A 26,042-nucleotide genomic window follows, 5' to 3' on the forward strand; every position below is an offset into this window, starting at 1 on the left:
TCTCTTAATTTGCCAAAATGATGGTTAAGTATCTAGGCTCCATGACACAGAGGTAAACATGTAGACACAGGAACTGAACTGCGCCTACTTTGTTACTCATTCTAAAAAGTATCGAAAGCTTCCTTGCCTACAGAGACCGTATTATGTAAACATGACTTTGACTTCATTGTGCCCCTTTGTAAACCCAGCCTGATCTGCTAGTGATCGGATTTCGCCCTGCAGCTCAGGCTGGAAACCTGCACATTTATCTCTCCTGCTTCCTTTTCTTGTTTGCTGGAACCAATTATCCACCAAGCGCACCCATAGCATTGGTCTGATTGGTTAAAGCAATGGTTCCCAACCAGGGGTCCGGGGACCCCACTAGGGGCCGCCAGGGATGGCAGGGGATCCGCACAGTGTTGCCTGGGCTGAGGTTGTGAGGTTACCAAAATGATATTATTTTATATTATATAGGCCTATGTATAAAATCCCAATAACACATGCAACTGGATAATCAAAACTATGTATAATCCAAATTAAAATATATTTTTGTTCCACATTTAAATTCATGTAGCTATTTATTTCCTCTGACCTCTGAACTTACAAGCAACCTTCAACAATTGTTGAATAAAACAATGTCTTGTGTGTGTATGCGGGTCTCCTACCAATCAACAATTCAGGGCCCTCAAGGGAAAAAGTTTTGGATATACTGGGTTAAAGGACTTTCCTAGTGTACAGAGTCTTTTGAACTATGCTCATTGATCACACCTCTTGTCCAGTAGAAATACAGTGCAGACTCTCCAGACTAATATTTACAGTAATCTCAAAACATTGAGCGTGATAGCCAGGCTATCTCCCCAAGACTTTCTGGTAGAAATGGTGATTCTGACATCTTGACGCCCGAAACAATTCCACATTGAATACCACATTTGCATATCAGAAATATGTTCAAATACTGTACCTGAGTAACTTTATTGCTAAATTGTTTAAGAGACTGAAAAATCTAGACTATTCATGAACTGCAATGAGCTGAACAAGGCATCTCTTCCCCTTTTTAAAAATGTCTCACTGCGCTTCCTTCAACAGACTCCACATCCGCCTTGCTACTGATTATTGCCATTATTTTTTAGCTGTCTGCTTGTGGCTGGGGTCATAAGTGCAGTCAGAAAAGAAAAGAAAGTGAGTTGACTGCTATTTACTTACGTTATTCTGAAATCACACCACCTCTTCATAGAACCACTATCAAAATAGTCTTCATTCAACCCACTATGTGTTACTGTGGTGAAGGGGAATGGCCTGGTGACACAATAATACATACACAGCAATGTTTTGTGGTCTCCAATATAGGCACACTTGTGACAGTTTCACCTAACGACCCCTATAGGGTGTGAGGGTTTGTTTTTAAATAAATACATATATGGTGCTTACTATCAAATCACATGATCTCAACACTTTCTGTCCCACTGTTTGCTAGGAATGAATGAGTCACACCACTAAACATTTGGTTGATACAAGACAGCTTTTTGTTTGAATGGCATGCTCCAATGAAAGGCTAGACTAAGGTGGACTTAACTTGAAAAAACAACATCCCTTTATAATATAATATATTAATTAATTTGATAGATGTTAGTTAAATCTTTTGAAGATTCCGAAACTATCGCTACAGTGAAGAACAGTAGATCCCCAATAAGGATCAAAGAAGTCTTGACTTTTTCCTCATGTATTCCTTATTCAGATATGCTGGCCACATGGATGCTATGGAACAACGACTGCACATTAACACGTGCCATTATTGAAGGAGCGTGATCAATCATTGTGGCTTTAGCTAATATGTTGAAACTTCAAACATTTTTTTTTTTTTACTACTATTTGGACTATTTTGACGTTATGAGGAAGTCAAGCTATTTATAAAACCTTTCCCACAGGGTGTGAGCACTTTAGCTATACTCGTACACACACAAACCAGATATATTTGAGTGGATAAATGTGAAGTAACTTCTTCATTTAACTTCCTTGTTCTAATTTCATCTTTCTAATGTCAATGTTGATATCACTGAATTTGTGTTGGGTTTTACAACAGCATCGAACGCGATTCAGCCAATCAGAATCAAGGACCGGAACTATCATTTTTAGAAATTAACTGATAGTAGGAAATACTATCAATATCAATACTTTTTTTCAGTAGTTTCAATCTCTTGTACCCTAAAAGCTTTTTCAATATACAATATAGCTTTTAGGGCCCTTTAAAATGACTCATCTACTTAACTGGTGGTGGCCACTGGCCTCCTCAGGCAGATCAGAAGCACAGGATCTGATCCAGAATAGTGTCTCCTCTTCTCTCACCTCACTCTGAGGTGGCGTGGTTATTAGCATCCCATTAATCACTGCAATCAGAATAGCAGCTGTATACACCAGTAGAGAAATAAGGAGTGTGTTGTTCTAGATCCCCAGTTTTATAACATAAACCAATGTTAGGAATATGCAGGCACATTATGTTCAGCTTATTTTGACCGCAGCTAGCGTTGCAATCATATAGGGATTGTCAAAGATCTACTTCCTGAATTTTTGGTCAACAATTCCTGGGACACCGTAGTAACAACGGGGCACATGAAACTTGGTGGGCATGTAGCCCCAGTAGACTTTTATGGAAAAAAAAATGTTTGGTCCCTGGGGGCCACTCCACCCCCGCGCTTTCCTAAATTAACTACCTCGGCCTGTAGATGGTGCAATTATGCGAAAGGTTGCTGGTTGCTGGCACGAGTAGGAGATATATTTTGCACAAATAGGAGATACAGAGCAGTTCACAAGTGCCATTTATTTATTTTTGTGGAGAGAATGTGCAGAACTTGGCAGCGGGCATGATTTGTACCCCCATGCATGCGGTACATCTAGTTTTACACATTTTTAAAGGGAATTGAATGATAACAAGTTATGTCTTTATATTTCACTGTCGATGTACATCAATCATTATAAAATGAGGATGTGCAATTAAACTACTGTTATGTCAAATCAAGGACCTCTTACATTTGAACTGGTGATTATGTACTGTGCACGTCTTGTGTTCAAACTTTCCATATTCCTGTAGCCTGAATACACTGACATACTGGACAGTGGCACCATCTGCAGGTCAGAGTAGGAATAACAGGGCCTCTGCTTAGCCTGACAGCAAGACAAAGCAGAAAGATGACATGGGACACCAAGGCAGATCGTCAGCATAGCATTTCAATCAATCAGTCAATCAACCAATCACCTTACAATAGCAGCAGAATTCATTTTACTGAGAGCTCATGGATCAGATTTGCTTGGCAACCTTTCTGATAAAGGGAATGTATTTATTGGCAGAAGAATAATTTTGAATAAATCATTGAATTTATCGTCACCATTCCTTTATTTTGTGAAATCTTTCCAGGTGTAGGCTATGTGGTAACCATTTTTTAAAAAAACGAGTCCATAGGTTCTAAGAGGGGGTTTAGGCACTTTACTGTTATGAAATCACTGGAACCTACAGCCACTCTACTTTGTTGACATCCTTTTAGACTGGTTGACTTACAAGTTGACTTGTGGTCGTGGGGTTGGTAAAGGATACTGCCATGGCTGTAATTGCCTTTGCCACTCGGCCTTTGGCCTTGTACCTACCCACTCTCTTTCTCTCACACACACACACACACACATACATGCATACTTAAACATAACTCTTACCTCAATGTTTTTTCTGTGTAATCTGTAATCTGTATTACACATAATGTTTATAAGACAGGTGTAGTTCATATACGCTTAATGCAATGGTGCCTGTTTAGCCTGGCCAATTGAGATGAAGTCTGGGAACCAGGCATTCATTTTCTTGTATTTGAAGCGTGGTTTACGAATGCCCAAAGCCGTTTATTCGGCACTTTCTATCAAATGCATCTGTCTATAGCTCATAGCCAATCGCATCAATTGTACCAGATGACTTAATGTAGAGCGTACTTCAAAACATTTGATAATGAATCTTAAATTTTTTCAGTCGGGACAGGTGTTTTCATGGGACAAACAAAAGTTTAGTTGTGTCGCTTAGACGTTGTCATCATCTTGCTGTCTCCCCTGTTCTGTGATTGGTTCCTTCGATTAGGTCTGAATAAGGTCCATGGAACCCATGATGCCCTGCAGCGTGAAAGAAATGGCGAAGAAGGCAGCTTGGGTATGCCCAGGCTAGTGCCTGTTGACTCCAGGCACTGAGATTTCTTAAGTGATTAGACCATCTTACCACTTCTCCTTCCTCACACTTTTTTATGTCTCTCAGTCCAACACGCACACGCACGTGATGTTCATGTGTTATTTCCTGTTTTCAAGAAAACACTAGTAGTAATTTCAACAATGACAAGCAGTTAGACCTGAACCCATCAAACTTTTATCCAAATAAATGTTTAAAGGAAGTGTTGTGACTTCTGTCAAGACTCCACAGGAAAACTGTTTTAGGGATCAGGGCTACTGTCCTCCTCCCTGACTTAGTAAATCAACAGAGAGCTTATTATCATTTTAGTCACTTTCAAACCTACAGTATTGAACTCATTGTGCTACATCCTGTAAGAATTACTCTTCATACAAATTATGTCAGTGGGGTGAACATCTGGCAGGGATGACGTGGTAGAATTGAGGAAGCTGTGATCCTCACTTGAATACTGAACTCTGTTCACAAGACAAACTCAAGAGGACCAAACATGACAGCAGTCCGACTTGCTTTAGTGCTGCTTCTCTGCCTCACTCATTCACAACCAGGTGAGACACACAGAGTTTCTTAATGTATGGTTATTGTTATGGTTGTGCTGGTTATTGTATTTAGCAGATGCTTGTCTGCTGTATGAAATAGGGGTGGTGATAGTGTCGTGGATAAGGAGCTGGGCAAACGTGCAGTACCCAGAAAACGTTGTGGGCTCAATTTCTGGCTGCCAGCGTTGTGCCAAGTTGAGCAAGGCACTTTATCCGTATTGTTCTGTGGTGACTGGCCCTTGTGTGATTGACGGATGTCAGTAGCTTTGGATAAGAGAGTCAGCCAAATGAATAAAATAATAATAATTTACATAAGAGTGACATGATACTGTCGTGACCATAATGATGCTGTCATGACACATGAACCCTGACTCTAAGCCAACCCTAACTTGTCATGACAAAAACCAAATGACACTTAATTGACAAAAGTTTTATGTTATGAAAGTTTATCAGGCATTCACTTTATAATGTTTATGACACGTTCATGACTGAGTCATGCCACTCTTATGTACAGTAGATACCTTCAAGTAAAGTGTAACCGTTATTCATACTGATATGAAGTTGTTTCCCAAGTCATCTCTGATTGGTTTCAAAGACAAAGTGATTGTTATTACTATATGTGTTTTTTTTCAGGTAAATGTGGAGTAACATATATTGTGCATTCAAAGGAAAGAGATGTGAAACTGCCATGTAAAAATGTAATTGCTGAAAACTGCTCTACAACTACATGGCTCTACCGTGCCCCTGGATCGGGAGATATGGTTGAAGTGGTCAGCCATGGGAGCATCAGGTCTGAAAACACAAACAGAGAAGACAAACTGAAGCTAAAGCCCGACTGTTCTCTGAAAATCATTAACGTCACCTCTAAGGATGCAGGAAAGTATACCTGTCGACAGTTCTTGACATCAAATGGAGATCAAATTGGAGAAGATGCTATTGTTTATCTTTCTGTACTCACAGGTGGGCTTCCTTTACTCGGTGTAGCATTACTTTTAAAAATATTTTAAAAATATTTGTGTAGTCTTTTGGGCAGTTGTGGCCTACTGGTTAGGGCTTCGAGCTTGTAACCAGAGGGTTGCCGGTTCGATCCCCGACCAGTCCACGGGTGAAGTGCCCTTGAGCAAGGCACCTAACCCCTCACTGGTCCCCGAGCACCGCTGGTTGGGCAGGCAGCTCACTGCTCTGGGTTAGTGTGTGATTCACCTCACTATGTGTTCACTGCGTGCTGTGTATGTTCACTAATTCGGTTAAATTGGGTTAAACCCAGAGACTGAATTTCCCTCAAGTGATCAAAAAAGTATATATTCTATTCTATTTTTCTATTCTATTCTACTTTATGAAGTATAAGCAGTCTGTAATGTCTGTTTTCTTAGTCTCCTCCTCAGTTCCAGCATCACAGATGAAGGCTGACACCAGTGTGACCTTCATCTGCCATTTGACCATCCATAACCCAAGAAGGAATAAAAAGGGTGACACAAAGCTAATGTGGACTGGCTTTGACCAACATCAGGTCAAGGATGTGAATCCATATAATATATCATTCACACGAACATTGACAAAAGAGGACAACAATAGGAAGCTGCAGTGTAAAGTGGAATGGAAGGGAGAGCTCAAAGCCACTGTGGACTACACCATCAACCTACAAGGTGGTTTGTAGCACTGATCAAAAGTACTTTTAGTAACTGATATTGCATGGCCTGCCTTTACGCTTGCTATTTAAATCATCATCTTTCTGGACCATTTACATTTACAGGGTATACAATTGTTGGAAGTGATTTAAGAGCAGTGCTTTTTCTGTATCATGCTGCACACGTGTATCAACCTTTTTCATCTTACCGGAAAAAAAACAGTTAATCATTCCCGATAATATTGACCTACAGAAATAGGTTAATGATTACCATAACATGTTTATTTTCCCAAACATTTACTAACTTCAAAAAATACTAATTTTCTTTCTGTGGCTGTGCTGCTCAGGTCAAGATGGCTCTCACCTTGTCGGCTTGATACGTCTTGTGATTGGGACTGTAGCTGTGGCTCTGTGTGCATTTCTAGTATTTGTCTGGAGAAGAAAAGCAAGTAAGTAACTATAAAGGTTCTCAGAGATCGCAGACCTCCGCCTGTATAGTTCTTCCTTTTCTAGACCTTTACAAACAAATCATAAAACAATGGCCATGCATAGAAATGGCTGAACGGACAAGGTTAGGAGACCGAGAGGACAAGGTTTAGGCTTCCATTATGGAGAAACTGATGATCTTATTCTATTATTATTACTATTATTATCATTATCATTTCAGAGCGCCAAATGGCAAAGGTGGTCTGAAAGTGAAAGCACAAATGTTTACATTGTATTGTATGTTGTGTGCGGTGTCTTAAGCTGCTGGGACCTTGAATTTCCCCTTGGGGATCAATAAAGTATCTATCTATCTATCTATCTATCTATCTATCTAGAAGAAACCAACTGAAGATGACAGGAAAACATCAAAACATCAACAGGTTCTAGTGAAAAGTGAGAAATAAAAAAAGTAAAATTTTCTGGGCAAATTGCATTAATAAATGTTTGTTTGTGTGTCCAAGTGACAATTGCATGGACATCTGTGCTCATGTGTTTATAAAAACACATTTTAATATTTTTGGCTGACTAGTGCTGTCGTCATTCAAAGCTGGGGAGCCTGATTGACAGCTCTCTTGCCCAATCTCCTCCGGTTTCGAATATCTCGTCGCAGAAAGGCACGTGGGGTAGCTACCATTGTAACCAGAAGGATCTTACGAAAATGACCATATATGGTATATGACGGTATCTAGAACGGTGACAGAACTACAAGCTGTTTTACTACCTGATTTCAATTTGCGATATTCCATTACTATGGGACCTTACGGACATGTGAAGACCCAGCATGCTATTTTTGACGGGCTGTACATTACGTGTCCCAGTTCTTTTGTCCAATCAGCGACGATTAATGTGGCCCGAGGGTACCTACCTCTTCAGTTGTGTTGTCTCTTTTTGTGTTGTGTTGTGTGATTTGCCGTTGTCAGTGTTGGGAAAGTTCACTTTCTACATGAACTAGTTCAGTTCATCGTTCACAAATTTCAAAATGAACTAGTTCAGTTCATAGTTCATCATTCCAAATTATGAACGAAGTTCACAGCTCCAAAAAATGAACTAGTTCAGTTCATTTTTTCAATATGTTGCGAACCATAGCCTAGGCTACTCTTTCAAAATTGTTGCCACAGCCAGCAAATATTTCATTAGTTTAACATGAAATAGCCATTTTCAGACAGGTTTTACGCACATTCTGCTATAATTGCTTGCCGCATTTCTGACGAGAGCGGAAATTCAGACATGAAGCATGCGAAATGTAGCCTATAGGCTACGGCCTCCGTTTGTTCACATCTAATGTAGAATTTCTTTGGCTTTGGTTCGCTGGGCAGAATTGCGGCCGCGCTGTCAGAAGAGTGTAGTTTTTACACCGGGAGAGGAGGATACTTGCTGCATTAGCTGCAGCGTGAGAGATGGAACTGTCCACTGACATAAGGCTACACGTAATACTTCACTTCATCAAGTGCGATTTTTTTCCGCGATTGCATGCATAGGCTGTGGCGGCAACATTACGGAAACATAGGTCGGCAGCGGGAAAAAATTCAGTAGTATACAGAAATATGAATTCAGATATATAATCTGGCATAGAGAAGCACACGCAACGGTTGGGCAACACTTTAGTGACGGTGTGTTTTTTGCCCTGAACCTAACGAAATTAAAAAAGAGTGAACGTGACGTTCACAGACATCAGAATGAACGCGTTCACGGTATCGTTCATCAGGCAGAAATACAGTTCGTTCAGTTCACGTTCACCAAAATTATGAACGAGTTCATGAACTTTTGTTCAATGAACGCGTTGCAGGCACAACACTGGCCGTTGTGTTGTGCACTTCGGGGCCGTGGTTTCTCTTATTGTGTTGTGTTGTCTTATTTGTGTTGTGTTGTGTGATTTGCCGTTGTGTTGTGCACTTCGGGCCGTGTTTTCTCTTTTTGTGTTGTGTTGTCTTATTTGTGTTGTGTTGTGTTGTGTTGTGTGATTTGCCGTTGTGTTGTGCACTTCGGGGCCGTGATGTCTCTTTTTGTGTTGTGTTGTCTTATTTGTGTTGTGTTGTCTTATTTGTGTTGTGTTGTGTGATTTGCCGTTGTGTTTTGCACTTCAGGGCCACCGTATACTTAAGATTTGTACTAAAAACAAGCAAATTTGTCTGCCAGTGCATAAGTCAAATTCTTCTTAAATGTTAAGTCAAAATAATCTTTTGAGAGAGCGCAAGGTAATTCTCTTCATACTAAAAACAATACCAAATATATTACTAACACTTGGTCAGATTTCATATTTTGCATTGTGGTACTGTAAATACATATTTACCTACAGTGTTATTCATGCACAGCATCTCGGTAGAATCCTGAAACAAAGTCTAACCAAGAGAGTGAGTGTTTGCTGATTTTGTCACCTGACCAGATGAAATTGTTTATTAAATTGTAAAACAACAGTATTTGTAAAGTACATCCTATAGGCCTTCTGCTTCTTTTGAACACGTTTTAGAGTCTTTGTCAGGAAATATTGTCAACGGCATTTTTTTCTACTTGTCTTTTAAAATACTTCTCTGTCAATTGAAAGAGTTCTGTAACTAAAAGTTTCACTGTATTGATGTATATACCTTGATATAAATATAAACAATCTAAACTCTGTTGTGTGCTTTGTGTGGGCATAGAGAGTGTGTGTGTGTGCGCGTGTGTGTGTGTGTGTGTGTGTGTGTGTGTGTGTGGGTGGTGGGTGGTGTGTGGTGGTGGGGCAGATCAGATAACACGGTGGTGGAGAGCAGCACACTGCTTTTAGCTGGATTGTTAGCGTGCTAGACTCCTGATACGAAGTGCTGCTGTTTCACGGGTTCGAGTCCGGGCGTGTGCAGGGCTGGACTGCGGTAGTTCCACACAACAAAGGTTACAGTAGCCAGGCTATATCTAATGTGTTCGCCTTGCAGCTCAACTGAACTGTACCTTGTTTTGTTATGCTTACTAAGTTCTTTGCCACAACATGTCTGTTTAGACAGCAAAACTTCAATAACACTCAGTCATCATGAGGGATCATAAGAGCAGTTCTGGAAAAAGAAAATGAGTTGATTCTCTCTCACTGTTGGCATGGTTACTTGCATCATGTTGTTGCAATCATGATGTTGGCAGCTGTTTACAACAGAAGAGAAAAGTTGGAACTAGACCTCAATTTCATAACACTTATACTGATATGATGAAATGGGTAAACAAGACAAACCAATATGATGGGTTGATGGCTAACCATACATTATGTTCAGCTTGATTTGCAATTTTGTTTTTAAAGAGAATTTAATGGTGACAAATTATGTTTTCTTTAGTTTCCACTGTTGATAGCTTACATCAATCATTGTAAAATGAGGACGTGTTATTAAACTACTGTTATACCAAAGCAAGGACACCTTACAAGTGAAATGGTGATCATGTACTAAACGTCTTGTCTTTATTCGATATTACTTGTTCATAAGTACACTAATTATCACTAATTTGCAGAGGTAGCCTGAATACACTGTGACATACTGGACAGTGGCACCATCTGCAGGTCAGAGTAGGAATAACAGGGCCTCTGCCAAACCTGACAGCAAGACAAAGCAGCAAGAACACATGGGAACCAATGGCAGGTTTCCAATCACCTCACATATCAAGACACATATTTTATAGAGAGCTAAGTTGGGTCAGATTTCTCTAGACAGTTGTTGATGTTATCTTTGTTGTTTGCTTCTGTCTAAGACTTAAAGGGATATTCCGCCATTTTTGGAAATAAGCTAATTTTCCACCTCCCCTCGAGTAAAACAATTGATATTGACCTTTTTCCCGTTCATCCAGCCATTCACATGGCTGGATGAACATGAATGTCGTGAATGTCACATGAATGTCGTGAAAGCAAATGTTGGTGAAAGCATGCACAGATCAACTATGCCTTGGGCTATATGATATCTATAGATAAGCACACGTCACACAATTCATCCAATGGTTCACCTACGCCCTTGTGCTAGATTTTAATATAATACAGCTAGCAACCCAGAACTTCTAAATGTTAATATTAGCGTTCAAGAAAACAAAGCTAGAGGATAGATAGTGAGTAACTTCAAAAGCTAGTTCTGCCCCGTGTGATAAAACTATCAGTACACTGACAATCCCATGAGGCAACATACTTGGTCAAAACAGGAATTGGGGTGAAACCACATGGGCATTTGCAATATCTACCACTCTTCTCTTTGTTACAGCTCTGCATTTAGCTGCTGTATGTAACACTACTACAGCAGCTAAATACAGCACTGGTTAAGTCCACATGTTTGAAGAACTGTAACTACTGTTCATCCACAAGAGAATGACCTTTACAAACACTAAAGAAAAAGTAAAATACAGCTGTCACAAATACTGATGAATTAGTACTGTATATGAATGTTAACAACACAGAGAAATTATCTCCAGCTCTCTCAGAGACTCATGCACACACGCACGCGCACACACACACACACACACACACACACACACACACACACACACACACACACACACACACACACACACCTTCTACCTTTATCTGTGTAATTTATCTGTATCATCTGTATGACACATAACGTTTATAAGACACGTGTTGTTAACAGATATGCTGCAATGCCACCTGTGGGCTCTAGTGTCTGATTTTTCTGTCAGTGATTATATCATCTTACAACATCTCACAGTTCTATATGGCTCTCTCAGCCCACACGCACAAATGTGGTGTCTGTGTGTAATTTCCTCAAGAGTCTTCCCGGGGACACTAGTGTTAATTTGCTAACTCACTCATTTCAACAATGACACATGCAGTTAGACCAGAACCCATCACACTTTTACTCAAATAAATGTTTGGAGGAAGTGTTGACAAAGACATTGTGACTGTCGAGACTCCACAGGAAAACTGTTTTAGGGGTTCAAGGCTTTCTGTCCTCTTCCCTTACTTAGTTAGTTATCATTTCAGTCACTTTAAAATGTAGTTCATTCTGTCACAACCTAATGAACTCATCATACATCCTTATATACAAGAGAATTACTCTCCATACAAACTGTCAGTGGAGTGAACAGCTGACTGGGATGACGTGGTAGAAAATTGAGGAAGCTGTAACCTTGACTTGGATACTGAACTCAGTTCACAAGACAAACTCAAGAGGACCAAACATGACAGCAGTCCGACTTGTTTTGATAGTGCTGCTTCTCTGCCTCACTCATCCACTACCAGGTGAGACCAGAGATGGGAGTAAGTCACACATATGCAAGTCTCAAGCAAGTCTCAAGTCTTAACCTTCAAGTCTCAAGCAAGTCCCAAGTCGTTTTTGTGAGGGTCGAGTCAAGTCAAGTCAAGTCACAGCTTAGGTCGAGTCAAGTCAAGTCAAGCCATAGCTTAGGTCAAGCAAGTCACAAGTCAAGTCATATAATAAGCTGGAAGACAAAACCGTCTTAAAACTTGAAGAGACGGCAGCCTAAGTTTTATGTAGCCCTCCTTTGCACAAAAGGGCTAACACATAGAAGAAGGGGATATAAGGCTAAAGAATAATTAAAAATGCTCACTAGGACCAGCAGGATCGGAATTACTAGGAACGACTACAGGGCCTGGTGTACCAAATTACCAGACAGAGTGTGTGTATGTGTGTTTAGCTCATGTTTTCATTGCATAATATTCCATTAATAAATACCATATGGAAATGAAATGGAGACACTTCTATGTTAGGCTACTACAATTTACTCTTGAAAGTGGCCCATTTCTCATTTATGTCATACATCTCTCATATACTTCTACATAGGCTACATTTACAGTAATAGGGTTTGTGCATGTTGTTTGGCTGTTATACTTTATGATTTAACAAAAATTAAAGCAGCTAGCGCTAACAAACTAACAGCTACATTGATGTGGTAGACCAGGGATGGGCAACTTTCATGACTAAGAGGGCCACAATTTTTATCATCACCATCAGAGGGCCAAATGTGGCTGCGCACTTTTGCACATCTGACATGAGAGAAGCTACAAAATAATTCTGAATAAGAATTAAATGTAGTCTATAACATACAGTATATACATTTAATTTTTTTCATGCTCAAATGCATTTTTGATAGGCCTATACATTCCCTAACGACAAATACAAGTATTTTACAGCCATATGAGTGAAAAGTATTAATTTCAGTGCAAAGGGCTCACATAAATCACCATTCAATGATAGCACAAAACTGAAAACCAGTTAGTGCAACATAGCCTCATATTCAATGCATTTACTGTATGCTCCCACTCCATTTTTAAGAATGTATAGACATTTTCTAACGCCCATGGTGAGAGTACAGATGTGATGTAACATCCATCACATCTGTAGCCTACTCTCATCCAAACGCAAAGAACTAGCCTACTTGCAGTCATGCATGGTTTGTCTCAGCTTCCCCTCGACATTATCGAGAATGTTGACAATTATGTGCGTCGGGACAAAGACCGTTTCGAAGTTTTTTATCTCCACAAATGAGGTTATGGTTTTATCGGGGTTTGTTGGGTTGTCTGTATATGTTTGTTTGTTTGTTTGCAAGATAACTCAAACAGTTATGGATGGATGCAAGAGGAGGTGATCTGTTCGCTTGGAGGAGTTTTGCGTTGCGCAGTGATTTTCAGATAGGCTACCGTATTTCAGTCAAATTGTCTGTTATTTGATAGGCGGGATCAATGTGAAACTAAGTCAACGTGATAAAACGTAATGTGATGCAAACAGCAAGCTCTTATTTGACTGATGGAGATGGGATGTTAGCTGCTAGCTAACGTTAGATTAAAAAAATAATGTGAAATTAGCTAGAGACATTTCTTACTTTTCTTTGTGTGGTCGGAAATGGCGGATACAATTTGACGTGGTGCTGGATGTGTCGGATATTTTTGCGCAGCACACTTTGCGTTTCTTTTCGTTTCTTTTGTTGAGTTGAATAGTCTTTAAATCCAAATGTTATGATTTTGGAAACTGGTAACAGCTTCCATCTTCTTAACCCCGACCGCTCTACTGTAGATGGCGGGCGCGTCACCTAGCACCTAGTAGAGAGGTTGCCAGGTTCGCCCACATGCAACAGGAAATATCCAATCGAAAATAGTTTTTATTATTATTATTCACCAATTAACCAAGACAGCAATGACTTGTCGAGTCATTGCATGCAAGTCTAAGTCAAGTCTCAAGTCATGAGTAGCAAGTCCAAGTCAAGTCAAGTCTTTTCTCACTGTTGATCAAGCAAGTCACAAGTCCTCAATCTGGCGACTTAAGTCTGACTCGAGTCAAGTCACTAGACTCGAGTCCCCCATCTCTGGGTGAGACACACAGACTGTCTTAATGTATGAACAAGGGTGGGAAATGTAGAAAATATGTGTGTGTGGGACAGCAAGGGAGGGGATCTGAAAACAGCACTCGAAAAAATAAGTTAGTAATGACGAGACACTTACTTATTGTTATTTTTAAGGTGTTGTCTTCATCTCTGAATAAAGGTTCATGTCTGTTTTTTTTCCAGGTGAACGTCGAGACCGACTTTTTTTGTTTTCAAAGGAAAGAGATGATGTGAAATTACTATGTGAAAATGTAAAAGCTAAAGACTGCTCTTCAACTACATGGATCTATAGCAGGTCTAGATCCCAAATCGCTGTTGAAGAGGTCATCGATGGGAGCACCAACTCTGTGGACAGAAACAGGGCAAACAGACTGAAGCTGGAGCCTGACTGTTCCCTGAAAATTATTAACGTCACAACTCATGATGCGGGAGAGTATAGCTGTCGACAGCACTCGACTGAAGATGGACCACAAGATGATGCTCTTGTTTTTCTTTCTATACTCACAGGTGGGCTTTCTTAACTCAGTGTAGCATTACGCTATGAAGTTTAATAGCCTGCAATCTGTAATGTCTCCTTTTCTTTCTTAGTTTCCTCCTTAATCCCAGCATCAGAGATGAAGGCTAACACCACTGTGACTTTCTACTGCCAATTAGCTATCCACGAGAATTGGCTGAATGAACAGGATGGTATAAAGTTAGTGTGGACTGGCTTTGACCAAGGTCAGGTCAAGGATGTGAATCCATATACAATCTCATTCACACGAACATTGACAAAAGAGGACAACAATAGGAAGCTGCAGTGTAAAGTGGAATGGAAGGGAGAACTCAAAGCCACTGTGGACTACACCATCAACCTACAAGGTGGTTTGTAGCACTGATCAAAAGTACTTTTAGTAACCGATATTGCATGGCCTGCCTTTATGTTTACTATTTAAACCATATAGGTATTTCTGGACTGAGGACATTCTAGGTCAGGAAGTGATTTAAGCACTGTGCTTTTCCTATATCATGCTGTACTCATATATAAATCTTTTTCATTTTACTGATCTTTGTATTGTTATTATGTCCCAATGATACATGCATATTAGCCCAGAAAGGGATTTAACACATTTTTATGGTTTTCTTTTTTTAAAACATGTGATACTGTTACAATTTAAGTAGCACATTGAAGTCAATCACTTACAAAAAATTTTCTTCCTGTGTCTGTGCTGCTCAGGTCAAGATGGCTCTCACCTTGTGGGCTTGATAGGTGCTGTGGTTGGGACTGTAGCTGTGGCTCTGTGTGCATTTCTACTATTTCTCTGGAGAAGAAAAGCAAGTAAGTAACTATAGTTGTGAATTTAGCTGGTGCATACCACACTTAAACAGACAAGATTATTGATTGTATGAAAGTTATGGACTCTAAAGTACATACATAGTATGATACTATACATGAGTGTAGTAGCATAATATGATACCACAATGATACATAGACATGAATAGAAGAGAGACAAAAGAACAAGATTTAGGCAGACCAAGAAATTCATTGATGAGCTTTTCTTTTTTAATATTATTATTATTTTATTCTAGAGTGGCAAACGGCTAATGTGAGGTCTGAGAATGTGAACACTAACGAAACAAAGGAAAAAACTGAAGACGAAAGGAACACATCAGGACAATCAAAACAGGCTCTGGTAAGTATTGAGTAATGTATGGTTTCCTGGTTGTCAGTGAAATGTGACACTGAAAGAAGTGAAAAACTCTGTGCAGATTGGACCTTTACATATTTGTTTGTGTGTGTGAGTGAATGATCTGCATGTGCATCCATGTATATATGTTCATAAATAAACTGCTGTGTTATCTTTTTATAATATTCAGTATCTATTAATGTTACCTTGTTTTAGCCCATACTTACAGAGCTAAAACATCGGTTTAAAATAAACTATACGTCATTAAAGTAACTATCATTAGACCACAAGAACTAACAAGTTAAATGATCACTCGGTATGGCCTCTGAACATGCATATCAAAATGACACACTGGATTTAATGATGCATATAATGACTTGAGGGTTTTGCACAGGGAGGTCACCACGGAGAAATCGCCTATGCAGAAATTACCATCACAGCAAATACCAGGAAGAGCTCTGATAAACCCCCAGCCCAACATATGACTGAGTATGCCACCATCAATACTAAGTGCTGAACTGCAGGTGGTTCTGTAAATACATATTTAGCTATTAACAGTGTTATTCATGTACAGCATCTCTCAGTAGAAGTTGGCTTCTTTGTGGGTCTTCTTGGCTGTTACATTTGTGTCTTTAACACTGTGTAAGTTGTCACGTGTTAACGGTTTTATTGATGCTGTTAAGGATGAGTGTGGACTCAAATACTCTCAGAGGATGAGGGGTTGCTTTTATAGACTTGCTTAGAGCCATAACTCTAATAATTGATTTTTTTTTTTTGAAAGATTGAATATTTAGCCTTGACTTTTGTCTGTCAGATTTCTATTAAGATAATTTTAGTCCTGTTTGAAACAAAGTCTGTCAATCTAACTAGGGTCTGGGTAGAGGTCTGTGAGGAGTTTTTCTACTTTTGCCATCAGATTTTTTTTTAAATCAAATCATGAACCAGTTGTATTTGTAAGGGATATACTGTAGTGCTTCTATTCCTGTCTATTTTAAGTCGCTATCAGGGGAATTGGTGGCAATATTTTACTCTGCTTTTGTACTTTAATGTAGTTATCTATCGATTGGCAGAAATGAAAACCCCCCTCTGTATTCATTTGCTTTATACCTTAACATAAATGTTTTTAAACAATCTAAACTCTGCTGTGTGCTTTGTCTGGACATGGAGGGTGTGAAGGGGGGTGCAGATCAGATAACACGGTGGTGGAGAGCAGCACACTGTCGCTCTGCACACTTGAGGGGCTTTTGGCCACCACAGGCCCCATGCAGTGAGGATCCAGTAGGTGTCGAGTGCCTTGCTCTTGACAGAGTCTCTCTCAGAAGCCTCTGAACGGTCAAGCTCAAGAACAAAAGGTTGTGATCATTCTTCCCACCTCCACCTCCCCCTCTCCTCTCCTCTCCTCTCCTCTCCTCTCCTCTCCCTTGCTCTGTTTTCTGGCTATACTGTGCTCCTTTGAAGAGCCCACCCAACCCCCAGTCCTCTTGACCTGATATCCCACATGCAAACACACAGATACACACACACACACAGTGTGTGACAGACTACCGGAGCCGGTACGGATGTTTCAGCATTAGCATATTAAAACAGCCTGGACTGGCTTGCCCTGCCTCGAGAGACTAAAGGGAGTGTAGTTGATCTGCACACTTAAAGCGACAAAGTGATTAAAAAGACAAAAGTGGACTGTGTGGACTGACCAGTGAGCAGATAGAGAGATAGAGAGACAATACAGAGATAGTTCATGAAAAAAATAATAAGTGGAGAACATGAACAAGATGAACACTCACACCATTTATGACCGTGTCTGACTCAGAGGTGGTGATGGGTTTAGATGAAAGAAAATAAAAGGAACTGAAATGGGAAGAGATATTGCACAAGAAGAGCAAAATTCACAGTGTGCGTGACAGCACAGTGCGTGACAGTGTGACTCTTCAAAGCGAAATCAGTCGCTTTGCGCACAACGTTATTTTGAGAAAATCCACAATAAACAAACGTCCGGGTTAAAATGTTGAATTTCACGTTTTCGCATAATTCGACTGTATACAGTCTACAGTTTCATATCGTGGACTAATTTCACAGAAAAACATACGTCTTGACTGTTAAACCCAGTGAAGATTCAACACATTCGCAGTCATTCCCGTTGTTCACGCTGCTTAAAAAGATGATTTTCTCCTCTTCTGGCATATCGTGACAGGAGAACTTTGGATGCGGTTCTCTTAGCGATAGTTTGTGTAATACCCTCGATATACATATCGTTGTTCAGTTTATGGCCGTTCATGTGAGCACAATAACTTAATTTTGTACATTTTACCGAAACAACTGGTTTCGCTTTGCAGGGTCACATATAGTCTTTTAGCCACGACATGACTAAACGTATCTGCACAAAGTTGTAAAAATATCTATTCTTGTGAGAAGAAATCAAATTGAAAGGTATTACCATAGCCCTTAATTTCATAGTGGCTAACACAAACACAAACACACACACACACACACACAATCTTCATATTACTATTCCAAAATAAATGTTCATCTGAAAACTTGTACTCCACTGTTCTGTATGCATGGGGAGTGACTGACACCGTTAAGTAGCAGACATCTAAATATTGGGTATCTATGTGTGACCTAGTCTCAGCTCTCCGACGGTCCAGTCTCAGAATGTGACAGACTATCTGTTGCATATTGCCCTTAAACTGGAAATGCTCAGTGGTAATCTTAAATCAAGTCATTTTTTACACACAGCAAAATATCCAAATGAAACAGACTTTTAAAATCAGTTCATAAGGAAAACTAAATTCTCTGACACCATGTTCACACTTATATAGCACTTTTCAAGGCAGCTGAAGTGCTTTACAATGAAGGGTAACCTCACTATTCACCACAGATGTTTAGAAAATAAAACTTCAATTACACTCAGCTTGTGCATCAACCATAATTACTGAAAAGGAGAGATCTCCATTGGAAATAAATGGGAGGTTAACTTTGGTTCGATGTTTTGTTTTTGCACTTCTGCCAGGAGGTGCCTTCCATTTACTGAAGGCAGATTTGGACTCCATCTCAAGCTTAGTTCCATTACATTATACAAGTGGTACAAATTTCAAAATGTGTGTGCTGTAATGTTTTTATTAGGACCATACTGACTCCAGTTTCCGGACAGATGACAGCGATAACTCCCCATCAGCAAAATGTAACCAACATCCAGATGTAATCACTACAAGGACCACCAGTGTCAGTGTTATAAGGAGAAATGTGCATCCCAACACTGGGCTCCTTCTCTGTGGAGGTGGATAAGGCGTAAGGTTTGTTTTTTTCTCCCCTCCCCACATACCTCTTTGCAAAACAGCTGCATTGGCACCAAGTAGTCTGGCAGCCCCCCTGAAGAGTGCACAGTGGAGGGCCACGCATAGACCAAGGCCAGGGAAGAGGTGTGGCTGTGTTGGTACGTGGAGGCCAGGAGTAGGTGGGGAGGCCGTGGGACAAAAGGCCACAGATCCTGAAAGCCTTGCAAAAGGCGGACAGGGAGAAGTGTTAAAAGTGATACCTGACAGAAACGAGCAGCTATGGACACCAGCAGTGTGTCTTTTGGCAGACGTTTACCAGTAGTAAGACACACATACACAGTCTGCTGTGCAGGAACCTAATAAACAAGAGGTTTTTTGGAGATCTTTAGGTGCAACCTCAGCTATTTCCATTTGGCATTAGACATAAAGAAAGCTGAGCCATTCCTGTTCATATAATACTGCAATGTGTCACTTATATCCGACCACTCTTAAGTAGGCTCACATTTTAAAGTCTTAATGACTCAATTGTATCTAGGCCTGTTAAGATAGCATCACAATACTATATTGGGCAACAAAATCCATACACCTCTGCATCCGGTCTATACTACACTGATCTAAGATAAACAATTACATAGAGACCTAACTTTGGTAGAAATCCGTAGGCTACTGAAATCCGTTGTTTATACGCATTCACCTGGAGATATGGAAATTTCCACCCCCACCCCCACCCCCCCACCTTCCGTAGGCCTATACTACATCTAAAGCACTATCTACTGGAGCTTCTTTCTCTCTGTTTTTGACATAGAAATGTGTAGGCTAAAACATTTTCAGGTTTCTTGGGTTAGACAAAAGGCCTTGCTTTGAAAATATTTTCGTTATAATGTGGCAATCATTTCATATTGTGTCGAGTTCATGTGAATAGTTGGACCTGACCTGTAACCTGGACCTGTAAATTAGATCGACAACTTTATCATTATTGCCACGACTAATACATGAAAAGGGAACATGTAAAATAGACACTGACATCGTAATTAAAATGGTTTTGGCTTCAGAATACTTTGGAGTATCTGGAAGTAAATTGGGAGTATGTTTCTCTAATCAAGGAAATCCGCAAACAACGTAAAAGTCCTCAGTATTTTTCTAAAGATATGAGGCTTGGAGTAAACTTTTGAACAGATCTAAAGTAGCCTAGCTGCGTTAAACCCAGACAGGTATCACATGTACCAAACGTATCGATACTTACGCTCATCAGACTTAATAGCCTCTTGACACCAAGGCTTTTGTTAACACTTCACATTGAAATTGACCACGACGCTGCGTGAGAGGGTGTGTTTTCATGCCTGGAACAAAAAACAATCTTGTGATTGACAATTTCCTGGAGGGAGGTACTCCTTATCATTTCAAATCTCCAAATTGCCTTGGACTCAGGTTGGCCTCAAAGAAGCTAACCACAAGCGCAACGCACATTCAGCCAGTCAGTAAACTCACAATGGATTAATCTGGAAACGCAGAACAACAGCAATTCATCTCACAATCTCTGCTGCACAAGACGGACGGTTATTTGAGAGACACTTACAGTGCTAATTTCAGGTAAATATTGATGCACTCATTATGAGTTTTATGAGCGTAACGATAACGGACACAATTGAGATTTTAACAGAATTCATGGAATCTAAACAGAGTAACGAGCGAGCCCTCTTAACGCCATAGTAAGGCGTCCAGAGGGATATCAAATCAGTGTAGGCGCAACGGGAAACAGCTTTGTAAGACAGCATGTTTTCAGATTTACTCGCTGCTAATTAATTAATGGGAAGCAACAGGGTGGTCAGTTTTTGCAAACATTCCCGTTGCATCCCAATTCATTTAGTAGGCCTATGTCACCGTCTTGTTTTCAGTGTTTCTGATCTAAGGACACCCTGGTGCAAATGTTGAATAGTCAAATAGTACTTTGTTAACGCAAAATAGTGGTACAATTACAGTTTGACTGTGGTGACCAGCAATTAGCAATTCGTTTTTAGCTACTGCTGCTTGAAATATTAAATTGTGTTTTAATTACATTGTGTGTGTGTGTGTGTGTGTGTGTGTGTGTGTGTGTGTGTGTGTGTGTGTGTGTGTGTGTGTGTGTGTGTATAGTGTCTTTGTCATCCCTAGACTGTCTTTGTCATTCCTACAGTTTATTAAAGTTACAAAATACATTTGTTTACATTTCTTAAAAGAGCAGTAATAAAGGTCCTTCATTTTCCATTATTTTACTGAGACCGCTTTACTTTTTCTCTCCAGCAGGAATGATTCAGAGGAAAGAGGTTGTGCTCTCTGTCCTTGGTAAGCTCCAGGATGCCACTGAGTGCACAGGCCTGGAGGCGCTCACTCAGGTGGCCATGGAGGTGGAGCGGGTCCTGTCCCCCTTCCTCCTCCCCACAGATGCCTGTAAGGAGCTCACCTCGTGGATGGGTATCGATAGCGTGGCTCATACCCTTTACCCTGCGGACGCCCCCGTCGGCCTGCTGCCTCTGGCCTGCAAGGGGGAGGGGAACCTGCTGTTTGACGCGGCCAGCATGCTGTTGGTGGGCAGCACCAACCTTAGCTTGGAGCTGCAGGTGAGAACCGTGGTGGAGATGCTGCTGTGGAAGAGGTACTACCTGTCTGGCATGATCGACTCCAAGGTGATGCTGCAGGCCGCCCGGTTCTCTCTGTGTGCCGAGGAGTCGGAGGACATGCTCAACCTCCCCATGGCCGTGCTGGAAGCCATCTTTGACGCCGATGTCAAAGCGTCCTGTTTCCCTGGCTCCTTCGCCAACATGTGGCACATCTATGCCCTCTCCTCTGTGCTTCAGTGTAACATCTACTCTGTCTACCCCATGTACAACATGAAGATCCGGCCCTATTTCAACCGGCTCATTCGGCCCAGGGTTTGGCCAAAGGACTCAGAATTAGCAACCATTCACATCATGTGGTCCGGGGAGTTGGAGGACGCCGCCGTTTTTAAGCCGCACAACTTTGTCGCGCTTCTGAAAGCCTGTGATCTGAACATAGGCACCCCTAACAGTGAACAGAGAGCTCTGCCCCTTCAGACTCTCGAACTGCTGAATCAGGACTCGCGGCTGTCCTACTCGAGCCTCAAGGACAAATTCAACATCACAAAGAGCACCTTCTACCGCTGGAGAAGGCAAACTCAGGAGCACCGGCAGAAGTCTGCTGCGAGGTACGAGGCCAAACACTTCTTCCAAGCCTGCTACTTGGAGGGCAAGCTCATACCTCTCCCCCAGTTCAAGGAGTTCTTCCCAGAGATCTCACGCTCGACCTACTACGCCTGGAAGCATGAGCTCATGTCCTCTGGAGGTCATCTCTCAGGGGGATCTACAGGAGAGGTGAGTCCAGCAGAGAGCACGGAACACGAGTCCTGGTCCTCACCGGAGGGGAAGCACAGTGACCCTCAAGACAACATCACAAGCTACTTTACGTTCAACGCTGACAAGCTGGAGGGAGAGCGTGCCCAGAATCTCACCCTGATGCAAGAGGCCAAGAAGTGTCTGCAGAACTGCATTGCAATGAATACCTCCTTCCCATACAGAATCTTCAAGAGAAGCTTCCCAGGCATATCAAGGTCAACATACTACAACTGGAGGAGGGAAGCCATGCGGTTCAATCCAGGTTACAAAGATGTAGCTGGAAGCAGTGAGGACAGCTCAGATGGTGACAAGTCTCAGAGACTAAACGGTGAGCTCTCTCCTGTCCAGCCAGCAAGCCACAGGCAACCACCAAGGGTCAAGATCTGGAGGCACAAGCACAAGATTTCCCAGATGGCGCACCTTCGCTACAAGAAGCTCAGAGAGAAGGCAAAGGCCTGTGCCCAGAAGCCCAAAATGCCATTCTCCAAGTTCAAAGCCATGTTCCCCTCCGTCTCCACTAGCCTCTACTGGTTCTGGAGAAACAGGAGCGACCAACGAGAAAAAGTAATGGACAACCCACAGGTGAACGAGGCTGAAAACATGGTTTTTGTTGGAGATGCACCTCAAAAACAGATGACCAGTCCTCCTGTGTCTCTGCTGGAAGGTAACCTCAATCTGTGGGTTCATGAGACTGTCTCTCCTTACAAAGTCGCTCTTCCTGCATGCCCTGTCCCCCACAAAACCCCAGAGGACCAAATGTTTGTCATGGATGTGGTGGCGCTGGCCAACTTTAAGGCCAAGGCCAAGTTATTCCTGCAGCAACGCTTTGAGGAAAAATCTTTCCCCACTTTCAAGGAGTTTAGGTCCTACTTTCCCCTCACCCCACGTTCCACTTACTACATGTGGAAAAGAGCTTTGCATCATGGTGTTCCACTAGTTCATGGATGATGACTCTTAATTGCTGCATACCATCACAGTTCTCTGTGTTCAAAGCTTTAACATCCCACCAATTATCAGGGCGTATTTTTTTCCCCCATCAACCTGGACTTACAGTAAGACAATTCACATCTAATTTTAAGTATTTAGAAATAAACTGAAAGGCTAATCATCAGATCTGTGAATTGCATTTTAAAAATGTCCCTCTTCCTTTCCCTTACTTTAGTCTGCTCTCAGCTCAGGTTCAGGACATTAGCATGTGTGTGAAATGAGACTATCCTTAAGCTGTGCACCACTTAAGCCTTAATGGCCCTTGGGCAAAAGGGTAGTTCAAAGCCAGAGATAGTGGGGCTTCAAATGGCTCTTTGTTTGAGTGGCTTCTTAATCGCCTTGAACCATTGTCATTGGGTGGCCTTTTATTTTTCCTATCTATTTTATTTTAGTTGCTTTCAAAGTTTCTTTTTTGTTTATTTCATGTTCGTCAACATGACAAGCATCTGTAGTTTCAAATGACTGTCTTATGTCAATTATGATTTCAATGATGAGAAAAGAAAGCATTGTACATTTATTTGTTTGACTAAGTTCTGTTTCATTCTTTGACTCATATATATATATTTTTGTATTGACAACTGAATGTTATCTGTATCTAGAAATGAATTCACTGTGGCACCACTTATTTCGTATTCTGTTCTTGCCACTCTTAAATTTGGATGGGTTTTTCTTCTCCTTTTTTTCAGGCTGTAAATTCACTAAGTTAAGCAATGATATGTTATAGAACTGAAATGTGCTCAGCGTGAATGTTTACAATGCATCATTTTATGAAATGAATATCAGGGTCTATATTTTATTTTGCACATCTTTTAAAAGGTCTATGGATTTCCATGTGGTTTGTTGCTCATTGAGATGAATCCGTTTTGCTTAACCTTTTTTTGATAAAACTACCTAGATTTGTTTATTATTATTATTTGAGTCTTTTGACCAAGGTCTGGACCATAATCACAAGTATTTTGTCTTATTTTGTCACTTTGTAATGTTCACAACCTAAATTTATGGAGACATCTTTATGGTGTAATAAAATGGAGGGATTATTTTAGACTGTTATAACAGCATTTTGAATATCAGTTGTTTCAGGTGATGTATTCTTGCTTATGGATGCTGTGTGACTGTGTACTGTGTAAATCATGGAATGTGCATGTAGTTGCTCACACAACAAAGCAATTTTTGCTCCGAAGCAAGAAATCAATAAACCCTCCGCTAAATGTTCTGTTGTGCCTGAATGTTTGTCATCTTTAGGAGTGCACACACTGTGGGTGAGTCATCATTAACGTTTGCTCTTGTGCCATAACATTTTGTTTAAGTTCTCAGAGGCATGCAATTCTCATGTTCAACACAATCCCAGTGCTGTTTTGGTTAATAAGTGTCCGATCGATTACGCCTACAAGGATGACCCATGGACGTGAAATTGCCTCATGATTTGGAGTTGTAGTCCAGTTCATTGACTCTCCTCTAGGAGGAATATGAGCACATCAATACATAGTCTAAAGCAATTTATAGCTTTACTTGTGTGTTTACATTTATCTCTGTGAACATCTTGGATTTTTTTGTTCATGTTTAAAATAGCTGAAAAATAATCCACTTCGCAGATATTTAATGTCCTTGAACATACCATTTATCCACAGAAAATATTTCAACCCCAATATGACCCCCCCCCCCATGATATTAATGTCAATGATATTCAATGATATTGTTCTCGATTAATATTTAATGTCAATGATATTCATCACAACAAACAACTGCAATAATGGCATCATAAAACTCTGAAGGATTGGTGTACTTAAAGCACTGCTGTGCTCTTAAACGTATAGAACGTCCCATTCGTGTCATTTTGTAGAAATTGAGTGGAATCACTGTGGTGTCTTGACCCAGAAAAACCATGCATATCAAGACAATGGCTGTGAGAAGCCTCTCACCAGGCTCCTAACTGCCCATTAAGTCAGCTATCACATCACCTTTGCTTTTTCCATCTTAGCAGGCATGGCTTGAGACAACCATGCAGACTTCATACTGGCTTCTGTTTACCCCCGAAATAGCATGAAAATAATGAGCGTTGGCAGGTGGGGAGTAAAGCCTGCTAGGATTAGCACGGTGCAGTCATGAGACTGCTAGAAAAAAGCAGTTAAGCACAGCAAAGCTGTGGGTATGCCATATTCTTCTGTAAACAAAGATGCACAGGGGAAATGGTTGTGTGTTTGCCTCATTTAAAAAATGTACAGCTCTGAAATGATGGGCAGTCTTGAATGTTCACTAACACCTAATGAGGGCTGTCTCTTCTCCAGAAATGGCGAGTGGTAGAGAGTGAAAGGTGTCAAGAGCAATAGCTGCTCCTGTAACTATTTCCCAGAAATTAACGTATACAGTGCCCTCCATAAGTATTGGAACACATGCAAGTTAACTATGAAGAGGAATATAAAATCATCTTTTGGAAACTGATCTTAATACCTTAAATAAAAGATCCAACCTTTAAGGACATCAATTTTCTTTGTGAATGAATAATGTAATTGTAAATAGATAAATGGTTTCCTTAAAATACAGGGGTCATAAGTATTGGAACCTCTATGTTAACCCTATGTGTTAAAATTCCCAT

The 26,042-nt window shown here is 40.7% G+C and overlaps 3 protein-coding genes and 1 long non-coding RNA gene across 5 annotated transcripts; 3 read left to right on the top strand and 1 right to left on the bottom strand.

Annotated features, from left to right (window-relative positions):
* The first annotated feature begins 4,644 nt into the window (after nt 1–4,644).
* LOC134098260 (uncharacterized) lies at nt 4,645–7,749 on the top strand. Its single transcript, XM_062551272.1, has 5 exons — nt 4,645–4,734; nt 5,359–5,685; nt 6,099–6,371; nt 6,700–6,801; nt 7,174–7,749. The coding sequence occupies exons 1-5, from the start codon at nt 4,677–4,679 to the stop codon at nt 7,185–7,187; spliced, it is 774 nt and encodes a 257-aa protein (XP_062407256.1). The 5' UTR covers nt 4,645–4,676; the 3' UTR covers nt 7,188–7,749.
* Nucleotides 7,750–11,868: 4,119 nt separating this feature from the next.
* On the top strand, nt 11,869–16,864 carry LOC134098259 (uncharacterized). Its single transcript, XM_062551271.1, has 6 exons — nt 11,869–12,032; nt 14,315–14,638; nt 14,720–14,992; nt 15,348–15,449; nt 15,701–15,804; nt 16,193–16,864. The coding sequence occupies exons 1-6, from the start codon at nt 11,972–11,974 to the stop codon at nt 16,313–16,315; spliced, it is 987 nt and encodes a 328-aa protein (XP_062407255.1). The 5' UTR covers nt 11,869–11,971; the 3' UTR covers nt 16,316–16,864.
* LOC134098261 (uncharacterized) lies at nt 15,316–20,757 on the bottom strand. Its single transcript, XR_009941026.1, has 4 exons — nt 20,562–20,757; nt 20,317–20,413; nt 19,121–19,293; nt 15,316–15,432 (listed from the first exon to the last, which is right to left on the bottom strand). It is a non-coding gene; the product is annotated as an uncharacterized LOC134098261 (long non-coding RNA).
* vrtn (vertebrae development associated) lies at nt 20,482–24,661 on the top strand. Of its 2 annotated transcripts, none has more exons than XM_062551269.1 (2): nt 20,482–20,663; nt 21,354–24,661. In XM_062551269.1, exon 2 carries the CDS (start codon nt 21,359–21,361, stop codon nt 23,408–23,410), a length of 2,052 nt encoding a protein of 683 aa, XP_062407253.1. In that variant the 5' UTR covers nt 20,482–20,663; nt 21,354–21,358; the 3' UTR covers nt 23,411–24,661. The 2 variants fall into 2 exon arrangements, with proteins under 2 accessions (XP_062407253.1, XP_062407254.1); XM_062551270.1 differs by having other exon boundaries at nt 21,357–24,661.
* Nucleotides 24,662–26,042: the final 1,381 nt, after the last annotated feature.

This window comes from Sardina pilchardus, chromosome 12, assembly GCF_963854185.1.
Source record: "Sardina pilchardus chromosome 12, fSarPil1.1, whole genome shotgun sequence".
NCBI lineage: Eukaryota > Metazoa > Chordata > Actinopteri > Clupeiformes > Clupeidae > Sardina > Sardina pilchardus.

What these genes read in the sequence shown, in the direction of transcription:
- LOC134098260 (XM_062551272.1), top strand. Translation starts at nt 4,677, where the DNA reads ATGACAGCAGTCCGACTTGCTTTAGTGCTGCTTCTCTGCCTCACTCAT. An exon ending in CCTCACTCATTCACAACCAG is followed by an intron (nt 4,735 to 5,358) that starts GTGAGACACACA and finishes GTTTTTTTTCAG; the next exon opens with GTAAATGTGGAGTAACATAT. An exon ending in CTACACCATCAACCTACAAG is followed by an intron (nt 6,372 to 6,699) that starts GTGGTTTGTAGC and finishes TGTGCTGCTCAG; the next exon opens with GTCAAGATGGCTCTCACCTT.
- LOC134098259 (XM_062551271.1), top strand. Translation starts at nt 11,972, where the DNA reads ATGACAGCAGTCCGACTTGTTTTGATAGTGCTGCTTCTCTGCCTCACT. An exon ending in CTACACCATCAACCTACAAG is followed by an intron (nt 14,993 to 15,347) that starts GTGGTTTGTAGC and finishes TGTGCTGCTCAG; the next exon opens with GTCAAGATGGCTCTCACCTT. An exon ending in TCTCTGGAGAAGAAAAGCAA is followed by an intron (nt 15,450 to 15,700) that starts GTAAGTAACTAT and finishes ATTTTATTCTAG; the next exon opens with AGTGGCAAACGGCTAATGTG.
- vrtn (XM_062551269.1), top strand. Translation starts at nt 21,359, where the DNA reads ATGATTCAGAGGAAAGAGGTTGTGCTCTCTGTCCTTGGTAAGCTCCAG.